At 51.2% G+C, this 11,615-nt stretch overlaps 1 protein-coding gene across 2 annotated transcripts in view; it reads left to right on the top strand.

Annotated features, from left to right (window-relative positions):
* The first annotated feature begins 335 nt into the window (after positions 1-335).
* MEAK7 (MTOR associated protein, eak-7 homolog) overlaps positions 336-11,615 on the top strand; it is a 29,885-nt gene continuing 18,605 nt past the window's right edge. The window contains exons 1-3 of one of the 2 annotated variants that reach the window (XM_005592675.5): positions 336-395; positions 7,455-7,632; positions 10,711-10,941. In XM_005592675.5, the coding sequence (XP_005592732.3) occupies positions 7,480-7,632; positions 10,711-10,941 (384 nt within the window). In that variant the 5' untranslated portion in view covers positions 336-395; positions 7,455-7,479. Of the gene's footprint in view, positions 396-5,110; positions 6,741-7,454; positions 7,633-10,710; positions 10,942-11,615 lie in introns of those variants that run through there. The other variant, XM_074027688.1, reaches the window with a different exon arrangement.

Below are 11,615 nucleotides of genomic sequence, written 5' to 3'. Positions count from 1 at the left end.
CAGGATCTCCCACACGCTGGCTGCTCCGCTCCAGCGCCCAGCCCAGACACCCCTTCTCCCCAGGTACCACTGCTGGCCCTAGGCGCTGCCGGGCCTGAGTCATCGGCCACCCTCTCCAGGCGGCGCCTGGGTAAGCACGCAGCTGGACCGGATTCCCGGGCCTGCAGCGGCTCCTTCCGCAGACCGCGGCCCCGCCTCCTCGCCCATTCCCTGTGAGGGGCGTCTCCATTGGCTGACTCATCTATTGGGTTCCGCCCCACACCTCTGCTTCCACGATTGGGGCAAATGACTGCCCCTCAGCAGTGTTGCCTGGCAACGGGGAAGGGGCGGCTCCTGAGAGGAACCCGTGGATGCTGGATCGGACCAGACAGGACAGCACCAGGAAGCCCGGCAGGGTAGGTACCTGGGCTGAGGGCCGCGGTGAGCTGACCCGGAGGCACAGGCCCAGCTGAGGTGGGGACTGGAGCAGCGGGTCCAGAGTAGGCCTGGGCCCTGCCCCTCCCTGGCCTCCCACGCCTCTCCAGGCCATCGGGTCGGGGGAGGGAGAGGTGAAGGCTGCAGGGAGGTGAGGGGTAGGGACAGCTGGGAAGGATGGAGGGAGGGTCTCCTGGGGGGATCAGAATCACCCTGCACCTCCTGCTATTCATGTGGTCAAGGTAAGAGGGTGGGGAGGTGTCTCCCCAAGGGTCAAGGCCAGCCGTGTTGAAGGGGCATTCAGAGCCTGTGTGGACGTGGAAAGGGAGCGGTGCCTCCGCAGAGGAGACCAGTCTGGGGTAGACACTGAAGTGTGTGTGGAGAGTGTCTTCCTTCTTGTATTCTGACCACACCCGTCTGGGCTTTTCTAGGACAGTGAGCTAATAACTGTTCCCAGGCCTTGTAGGTGGCCTGCGCAGTACAGGTCACCTTCTGGCCCACTGGAACTCCTTGCCCAGACTCGAGCTGCCCCTTTGCACAAGAGCCTCTGGGCTCTGAGACACAGGCAGGACTTTGAAGCCTGTCCTGATGAGGCAGTTGGAATCTCCCCAGCTTGTAGGGGTACAGAGGGCCCCTTGTGTGGCTCTAGAGATGCGGGGCCCTTGGAGTAGAGAGTTGGGGCTTGGGAGACAGAGTGGGAAGCAGCTATGTAACAGCCTGTTGGAGAAGCTCTGAGCAGGAGGTGACTGAGCCACTCCTAGGATACTAGTGGGAACGATGGGGGCCATCCTGCAGACAATCGGCCCTTGTCCACCCCTCCATCACGGAGGCACAGCAACCTTCTGTTCCTTCCGAGCAGGGCAGTTTCTCTTGTTCCAAGACAAGAACTCAAGGAGCCATTCTCTGTTGTCTTGGGCCCATTATTCTGTCTCTGACCTCCAGTAAGCAGATCAAATGCCCTGGGTTACCGTATTTAATCTTCTCAATCTTATGTTAAATCAATTACTTAATGATGCTTATTAAAAGCACATTAATTATTCAAGACCATTGCAATGGGTGTAGGGACCACAGCAATGGGATTTTGTAGTGAAGGAGAGAGATTGGGCTCAACTCTGAGTATAGCATGGGCAAGTGGGAAACCCAGGGAGCAGGGTGGGGATCGGTGGATGGAAAATGACTAAGGAAACATCAGGGCGGTAAGGTGGATTCTGGGTAAGCTGACCTAACAGATTCTTACTGAAGGCAGGCCAGGGTGATCAGACATCACCTAGAGCAAGCTCGTCCAACCTGTGGGCCGTACGTGGCCCAAGATGGCTTTGAATGACACCCAACTCAAATTCATAAGCTTTCTTAAAACATGAGATTTTTTTTGCCATATATGTAGATATATGAGCTTATCAGTTATCATTAGTGTTAGTGGGTTTTATGTGTGGCCCAAGACAGTTCTTCCAGTGTGCCCCAGGGAAGCTGAAAGATTGGATATCCCTGACCTAAGCTTTAAACCTGGTTAGATTGCAAGTGAACAGATAATGGTGATCAAATATCAAGGATGGGTGGTTTTTTTTTTTTTTTTTTTTTTTTTTGCTAAAGCCAGATTTTACACAGAAGGACACAGATGGGCCTAGGAGCCTGACTAAGGTCTGGTCAACCAAAAAGTCTTTGTCACTTATTATGGGCTGCTGAGACTTTTGTTTTTATTTTTTTGAGACAGGGTCTCGCTCTGTCACTTAGGCTGGAGTGCAGTGTTGTCATCTTGGCTCACTGTGACCTCTGCCTCCGGGTTCAAGGATCTTCCCACCTCAGCCTCCTGAATAGCTGACACTACAGGCACACGCCACCACACCTGGCTAAGTTTTGTATTTTTGGCAGAGACGAAGTCTCACTGTGTTGCCCAGGCTGGTCTCAAACTCCTGGCCTCAAATGATCCTCCCAAAGTTCTGGGATTATAGGCTTGAGCCACTGCACCTGGCTTCCATTTTGTTCCACTGCCCCACATCCTCAGAAGCCAGGTTTTCTTACCTTTATCCCTACTGATGTCTGACACGGACACTTCCTTGTTGTGAGACCATCCTGTGCACTGTAGGATTTTTAGCAGCATACCTGGCCTCTGCCTGCTAGATGCCAGCGGCACTCCCCTCCTCAGTTGTGACAACCACATGCTTTTCCAGTCATTGCCAAATGTCCTCTGGGGGACAAAACTGCCCCCAGTTGAGCTCCACTGGTATAAGCAACCTTGACGTGCGCTCTCAGCACCAGCGTGCATTGTCCTTTTTTTTTTTTTTCAGACAGAGTTTCACTCTTGTTGCCCAGGCTGCAGTGCAATGGCATGATCTCAGCTCCCCACAACCTCTGCCCTCCGGGTTCAAGTGATTCTCCTGCCTCAGCCTCCCAAGTAGCTGGGATTACAGGCATGCACCACCACACCCGGCTACTTGTGTATTTTTGGTAGAGATGGGGTTTCTCCATGTTGGTCAGGCTAGTCTCGAACTCCCAGCCTCAGGTGATCCACCCACCTTGGCCTCCCAAAGTGCTGGGATTACACGTGAGCCACCGCGCCCGGCGTGCCTTGTGCTTTAGGAGAACTTGATACAAGGGAACCCACAGAAGTCTCGCGGCCAATGTAGGGTTGTGTTATACACAACTTGGCAGGGAAGAGGCCACCCCATGTACCAAGGTGTACTCTGAAAGTCCCATGACACCAAGAAAACTTGCCAGGGACTGAAAGCTCAGGAACTTGGATTTAGAGAGAGAAGAATGCATTAAAGGCCTTCATGTCCTCCTCCAAATTAATTAGATGTCTGGCCTGATGAAAGAGATTGAGGCGTGAGGATGCATGAACTGTGGAACACTTTGTATCATTGCCATTTCTTTTTTTCTTTTTTCTTTTCTTTTCTTTTTTTTTGAGATGCAGTTGCCCAGGCTGGTGTGCAATGGCACGATCTTGACTTGCTGCAACCTCCGCCTCCCGGGTTCAAGCGATTCTCCTGCCTCAGCCTCCTGAGTAGCTGGAATTACAGGCATGTGCTACCACACCTGGCTAATTTTGTATTTTTAGTAGAGATGGGGTTTCTCCATGTTGGTCAGGCTGATCTCAAACTCCTGACCCCAGGTGATCTGCCCGCCTCAGCCTCCCAAAGTGCTGGGATTACAGGTGTGAGCCACTGTGCCCGGCCAACCATTGCCATTTCTTGATCTTGCCTGGCACAGGGCTCTCAAAGGAGACAGGCTGTCCTTGAGCCATTCTGAGATGTGTCCCTTCACCAGCACTCTGCAGGCACTAAGAATGGCAGTGCCGGGGACAGCGCTGTGTTCTTAGGGGCTGCCCACCTTCCCACCTCACTGGCACCAGCCCTGGGGTTCCTACTGGGGGGCTCTCACACACCCTCCTCTCTCGTGCTTGAAAAACTGGCGTTGCCAGCCTGGCTCTTCGTCCAAGCCTTTCCTGTATCTCCTGGGCCTGCCCTGGTTTGCGCCGCTTCTGTGCATTTCTGGGCTCCTGTCCTGCCTGTTGGCACTTGCCCAGCCCTGCACCTTTCTCCCAGCCGTCTGGGGACGGTGGGGGCTGGCCAGTCTGCACCCTGCTACTGTTCTCCGACCACAGTGGGGGAGCCTGTTTCTGGCGGAAAGGGAGAGTTGCAGTGGGATGGAAGTGAGGGGCTGGGTGGAGTCAGGCCAGGGCCCCTTGTGCTGCAGCCCTCTGCTGCCCTCCCCCACGTGCCCGGAGTTCCTCCCTCATCTCCCCACGCTCTTGCCTGTGCCCCTTGCATGCTGTTCCCACTTCCTGGTGAGCCACCTGTGAGTCTCTGAAGACCCAGCTGGAATGTGACCTTTGGGACCTTTTCCACTCTTGACTCTTCTTGTTATATCCCCAGGCCACACCCATCCCAATGCCCTTGTCTCTGTTTCATCTCTCTTTTTTTTTTTCTTTTTTTTTGAGACGAGTCTCACTCGCTGCCCAGGCTGATGTGCAGTGGCGTGATCTTGGCTCACTGCAACTTCCGCCACGTGGGTTCAACCAATTCTCCTGCCTCAGCCTCCCAAGTAGCTGGGATTACAGGTGCACAGCACCACGCCTGGCTAATTTTTTGTATTTTTAGTGGAGACGGGATTTCACGCCAACCTCGTTTGGAACTCCTGACTTCAGGAGGTGGTGTGGCCCACCTTGCAGCCTCTTAGAGTTGAAGCAGAGGGTGGGTCTGCTTTGTTTTGGCTGCTTGGGCTGTGTCCTTGCAGCGCCCAGACTCAGCCGGCGCAGCCCCTCTGTCTGGGAGCCGGGTCAGCCGGCGCGGCCCCTCTGTCTCGGAGCTGGGTCAGCTGGCACGGCCCCTCTGTCTCGGAGCCGGGTCAGCCGGCGCGGCCCCTCTGTCTCGGAGTTGGGTCAGCCGGCGCAGGCCCTCTGTCTTGGAGCTGGGGACAGCCCTTTGCCGCTGGACGTTGCTTCCCGGCTGGAGGTTTTCCTTCTGGGCTCTCCTCCTGCTGCGAAAGTTGAGCAGTAGAAGCGGTGAGATCAGATGGGGCATGGGTGAGAGCCCCAAACGGGGTCGGGTAAGCCCCTGTTTCCAGCCTGTCTCTGCAAAGTGCACCTCCATCCCCTTCCAAGGAGCCCCCCACTGGAGACTTCCTGTGCAGGGGGCACATGAGCAGTGAGGCCTGTCAAACGCCCATGCGCTGCAAGGATGGCTGTCATATAAAAGGCGGAGAAATAACTCGCTTTAGTGGGGGTGTGGTGAGACTGGAAGCTCATGCTTTGCTGATGGGAATATAAAGTGGGGAGCACTCTGGCGGCCCCTCACAATGTTAAACATAGAATTACCATGTGACCCAGCAAGTCCACCTCTAGGTGTCAACACTGGAAATTGGAACAGAGGGACTGAGGTACTCAGATGTTCATTGCAGCACTATTCATAATAGCCGGAAGGTGGAAACAGCCCCCCGCGTCCATCAGCTCATGATTGACAGGCAAAATGTGGCCCATCCATACAACGAAATACTCATCAGCCATAAAAAGTGGAATGCTGACCCACGCCACAACGTAGGTGGGCCTCAAAAACGTGATGCTAAATGAAAGGAGACAATCATAAAGGGCCACATATCATATAATTCCATTTATTATTTTTTTAGAGATGGGGTCTTGCCCTTTTACCCAGGCTGGAGTGCAGTGGCACGATCATAGCTCACTACAACCTTGATCTCCTGTGCTCACGCGATCCTCCCACCTCAGCCTTTAGAGCAGCTGGGACTGTAAGCACATGCCACTGTGCCTGGCTAATTTTTACATTTTTAGTAGAGGTGAGGTCTTGCTATGTTGCTCAGGCTGGTCTTAAACTCCTGGGCTCGAGTGATTCTCTTGCCTTGGCCTCCCAAAGTGCTGGGATTACAGGTGTGAGCCACCGCGCCCAGCCATATACTTTCATTTATATGAAACACCCAGAATACAGAAATGCACTGGGACAGGAAGTAGTCGGGTGATGACCAGGGCATGTGGGAGGGAAGAATGAGAGGGAATTGCTCATGCACAGGGTTTCCTCTGAGGGTGATGGAAATGTTTTTGAACTGTGAGGGTTGCACCGTATTGTGAATGTGCTAAATACCACTGTACACTTTAAAACAGTTAATTTTATGTTATGTGAATGTCATATCAATGAAAAGAAAAGAAAGATCTTGACTGTACCCTGTTATCCCTTGAGGGTTTGAATTTCAGGTGTTGGTGCGGACCATGACTCATGCCCCACCCTAGTAGCATGGCCTTTCCCCCTTTGGCTAAATACCTTGGGGGATAATTTACTGTTGCAGTGACTTTGTTTATCAAGGTGCCTGTGCGGGAGAAGGTGGTTGTCTCTCCAGCAGTCTCATTGACACTGGGTTTCCGGGAAAAGTCCAGGGCCAGGAATTAAGTCACAGCACCTTTTACCTCTTGAGAGATTTTGTTGTCATTTCTAACCATGCTTTTTTGTTTGAATCCCCCGATGTACTGGTGCTTGACTTACTCCTTTAATGAGGTTTGTGACAGTGAACAAGGCCCCAGGTCACCTGATGTCGGTGCCAGTCTCTGTTAATGCTCCTCCAGCGCCTCAGACGCATGAGGCTCGTGGGTTAGGATCATACAGGCACGCTCAGTGCCGGGGAGGTCTCGGCCCTTTGCTTTGGTTGACTTGGTTGATAATCATGGCAATCTTCTGAGGCTGGGCTGTGACTTCTGCTTACAACTGGGGAAACTGAAGCAGAGAGCGTTTTAGTAACTTGCCCAAGACTACACAGCTAAGAGGAGGCAGAGCCAGGATCACAAAGGAAAAACTTCCCAACTAGTGTGTAGCAGTATTCTCAAGGTGAGTTAATCAAATACGTGTGATTGTTCAGCCTTTGATATATCTTTTCCAACTCTGGTTTTAAAGAATGAATATTTAGATTGATTAAAATACAGATTTTTTGTTCTGCCTCTGATTATATTAGCTTGGGCAGTATGTTCTCAAACCCAGACTTTTTGACAATTACGGATGTGTTTCAGTAGGTCATGGGCATCAGGATGGGTTTTTCCAGCTTTATTTGTATCAGCTATTAATTTCTGCCACCTTGAAACAATATTAGCCAGGCATGGTGGTTCATGTCTCTAATCCCAACACTGGGAGGCTGAGGCAGGAGAATCACTTAAGGCCAGAAGCTAGAGACCAGCCTGGGCAACGTAACAAGACCCCATCTCTACAGAAGACAAAAAAAAATTAGCCAGGCGTCATGGTGTGGTCCTGTAGTCCTAGCTATTCAGGAGGCTGAGTGGGGAGGATTGCCTGAGCCCAGGCGGTTGAGGCTGCAGGGAGCTGTAATGGCGCCACTACACTCCAGCCTGGTCAGCAGAGTGAGATCCCACCTCAGCAACACAAAACAAAAACAGAACCCAAAACCCAATATTATGTAGCTCTGATGTGTTTTGGCTACATTTCATGGCTAAATCAATATATATTAACTTGACCATGTCATTATCAACATTTGTTTTCTGTGATTATTAAAGTTTGATTTTTCTAACGTTGTGTCTTTTCCTTCTGCAGAGAATTCTGCCAGATATCAGAACAGATGGGGAACAGCGGAAGCCGTGTGGGGCAGAGATTTTGTTCACGGTTTCTTCCTGAGGAACAGGCAGAGATTGATCGATTGTTTGATGCTCTGTCATCGGATAAAAACAGTCCGAATGTCTCCTCCAAATCCTTTTCTCTGAAGGCACTACAGGCAAGAGTAACAACCAGTGGTTGGTGTTTAGTTGGGAGCAGGGGTCTGCCGACTGGCCCTCAGGCCAGAATCTGCTTTCTTGTTTTTGTAATGCGACGGATGGCAACACTAAAAAGTTCCTTTTCTGTAAAGGGCCAGTAAGTTTTGGCTTTGTGAGCTATGTGGTCTCTGTTGCAGCTCCTCTGCTCTGCTGTTACTGTGTGAAAATAGCCATAGGCAGTGTCTAAATGCATCCCTTCCGCTTTTTGAAATCAGTAGTCTCTTATCGGTGCTAAAGAAAAGAACCCGGAGTAGATGATGAATGATTGACACGATGTTTTGGGGACATTTCTAACTTGAGATGAACATCAGGGAAATAGCCTGCCTCCTGTGTCTCTTGAGCCATGTGCCTCCTAACTGCCCTCCCAGAGACGGGGAGACAGACTGGGTGACGGGTCTGCCCTCGTGGACTCGTTGGTCCGGGAACCATGATGTGTCAGGTGCACCTGTGCCTCTAGAATGTGTGTGTGTTCGATGGCTAGGAATTTTATGATATTCCTAACGAAATCATGACATTTTAGATTCAAGGCTCATCTTGCGGGGAGTTAAAACTGCCCATTTGCCCATGTTTTTGCCCGTTCCACGGGGCTCTCAGCTGCAGGTTTGAGTGCTCAGACTGAGGCAGGACGCTGACAAGGAGATACCGTCAGCTCATCTTCCTGGGAGTCCAGGCAGCCATCCTAGCAGCCTCCTTCCTCTTCTAGAATGTGCAGCGTGGGAGCAGATGAGGAAACTGGCCAGGGAGGTTATCTAGGTCACAGCCGTGTGGTTGTGTGTGCATGTGTTGTGCATGTGTGTGCATGCGTGTGTGCAGCGCCACTAGATGAGAAGCGCCCCGGGAGGCCTGTGGGAACAAGCAGAATCAGCCAGGCCCATTTCAGACTTCACTGTAGAGTGGGTGTTAATGTTCAGATACATACAGTTAAGAGTTGATCGGAAGACCTTGGTGATGGAATGAAGTTTCCTTGAGGAAAGGATGAGAGGTAGCTTTTCCAGTAGAACTTTGCAGACACTGACAGAAATAGGAGTGCTTGTTTTGAGTGGCGAGGGCAGAGGCCTGCCTTCGAAGAGCTGCAGAATATTGATCCTGGAATAAGCAGTGTCCACCCAGCTGGTTGTTACAGGAGGGTCCAGCTCGCAGACCCTGCTGTGCAGGATGTGATTGGCTTGTGATTTGCTCGCTCTCTCCATTTAGTTGTAAATCCAGGACCAAAGCAGATTTGATGCAGGAGCCAAAAAGGAAAACAATATTTCGTTAGAACACTATCGTCCAGGCATTAAGAATTAAATTTGCTGGGTACGGTGGCTCACGCCTGAAATCCCAGCACTTTTTTTTTTTTTTTTTTTGAGACGGAGTCTCGCTGTGTCTCCCAGGCTGGAGTGCAGTGGCGCGATCTCGGCTCACTGCAAGCTCCGCCCCCTGGGTTCACGCCATTCTCTCGACTCAGCCTCCCAAGTAGCTGGGACTACAGGCGCCCGCTACCACGCCCGGCTAATTTTTTTGTATTTTTAGTAGAGACAGGGTTTCACCGTGTTAGCCAGGATAGTCTCGATCTCCTGACCTCGTGATCCACCCGCCTCGGCCTCCCAAAGTGCTGGGATTACAGGCTTGAGCCACCGCGCCCGGCAATCCCAGCACTTTGGGAGGCCAACGCAGGAGTATCACTTGAGCCCAGGAGTTTGGGACCAACCTGGGCAATACAGCAAGACCCCATCTCTACAAAAAATACAAAAATTAGTGAGCGTGGTGGCATGTGCCTGTAGTCTCAGTCATTCAGGAGGCTGAGGTAGGTAGATCAATTGAGCCTTGGAGGTAGAGGCTCCAGTGAGCTGTGATTGAGCCACCACACTCCATCCTGGGTGACAGAGGGAGACCTTGTCTCAAAAAAAAACCAAACCAAAACCCTAAATTTAAAATTGAAATAAAAATGAATGAAAAATGCATATTGAGCCCAAGGAACATGGACAGGAAGTAAAATCTGGTATATTTGGAAACCCCTAATACAGAGACCAAATTAGCTGTATACAGACATATGTTAGACGTGTTAATAAATTCCAACATGCAAATAGCAGCTGCTGGAATCTAGAATGAAGATGATTTTCAAAGCAGAGTTAAGCTCAGATGGTGGCCAGAGGCAGGAATGACGAGATAGGAGGGTTTGGAGGCAGGATGGGAGCAGATTGTGGGAGGGTCTGATGGCCAAGGTGAGCCACACCCAGGACGCTTAGGTGGTGTGAGGCCCTTAGGTGAGAGAACATCCTGCATCCTGGTGATGCAGGAGTATTTGGTAGCTGACAGCAGCATTGTGAAGTGGCCAAGGCTGGTCTTGGCCCACTACCTATTTTCCTGTGATACTACTGATACGGCTCCCAGTGAGTGGAAGAACACCAAGGTTCTTGGTCCTCATGCCAGTTTAGATAAAATGACATGGACACACGTGGAGTGGCTTTAAGGAGCAGAGAGTTTAATAGGCAAGAAGGAAGGAGAAGGCAGAAGGGAGAGGCTCCCCCGTACAGAGACAGAGGGAGGGGCGGCTCCAGAGCCAAAAGAAGAGGTCCTCAAGTGCGGTGGACACCAGCCAGGTATATATGCAGAGGCTGGAGGAGGTGATGTCTGATTTGCATAGGTCTGGGGATTGGTTTGACCAGGTATGTCATTCACGTAGCCCATGAAAAAGCTGGCCCTTCCACCCTAGCCTTTTAATGTGTAAATGCAGGACGCCCTGGATGTTCTACACACATGGGGATATGTGGAGGTGGCCATGTTGCCAGGAACATGTGGGGAAAGGGCAGGAAGGCCGTGGGAATTACCATGTTGGGTGGACCCAGTTTGTAATGGCTGCATTTGCATATCAAAGGTTGCCGGCCTGGCTCTAAGAGCTGGGGCTTTACAAGAAACTTTTTCAGAGATGCTTTAAAAAATGAAAGCTTCCCAAGCATCCCTTTTCCTCTCTATCTGCCTAAAATAATTTAATAACTCCTAGTTACCAAGTTCAACTCGTGCACTGTCTAACCATTTTCTCTGCTTGTCCCCGGCAGAACCATGTCGAGGAAGCTGTTCCCCTGGAGATGGTCACCAGGCTGTACGATGGCATGCGGAGGGTCGACCTGACAGGGAAGGCGAAGGGACCCAGTGAGAATGTGTCCCAGGAGCAGTTCACAGCATCCATGTCCCACCTGTTGAAAGGAAACTCCGAAGAGAAGAGTCTCATGATTATGAAAATGATTTCTGCCACAGAAGGTCCCGTGAAGGCCAGAGAAGTCCAAAAGGTAGTGAGGCCGCGAGGCCCTTTGCAGCCTCCTCAGCAGTCTTGGTGACCATCGGTGGGAGATGGAGGCCAGTGACATGGCAGACAGGGGAGTAAACTAAAAAGTATCTGAGATGGGTCTCAATTAATTGAAGTGTATTTTGCCAAGGTTAAGGGCATATCTGGGAGAGAGACCTGTGCCTTTCTCCAAAGATGATTTTGAGGGTTTCAGGACTTAAAGAGGAAAAGCAGGCTGTAGGGGAAAGAGGGAGGGTCTGGTCCCATTACTGAATCCACATTTTGTAAGAGGAAGGGAGCAGTGAGGGGAATAGTCAATGTGTGTTTGTCTTGCATTCAGTAAATCAGCACTTTACATACGATCAGGCGAGCATAGTCACTACCTGTGGAGATTTGATTTTATTTATTTTTTGAAATGGAGTCTTGATCTGTCACCCAGGCCGGAGTTGAGTGGTGTGATCTCAGCTCACTGCAACTTCCGCCTCTCGGGTTCAAGTGATTCTCCTGCCTCAGCCTCCTTAGTAGCTGGGACTACAGGCGCACACCACCATGCCTGGCTGATTTTTGCATTTTTAGTAGAGACGAGGTTTCACCATGTTGGCCAGGTTGGTCTCAAACTCCTGAGCTTAGGTGGTCTGCCGGCCTCGGCCTCCCAAAGTGGTGGAATTACAGGTGTGC

The sequence above is a fragment of the Macaca fascicularis genome, chromosome 20 (assembly GCF_037993035.2).
Source record: "Macaca fascicularis isolate 582-1 chromosome 20, T2T-MFA8v1.1".
NCBI lineage: Eukaryota > Metazoa > Chordata > Mammalia > Primates > Cercopithecidae > Macaca > Macaca fascicularis.
Note: the sequence above shows the minus strand (reverse complement) of the source record. Positions and strands in the feature narration are given on the sequence as shown.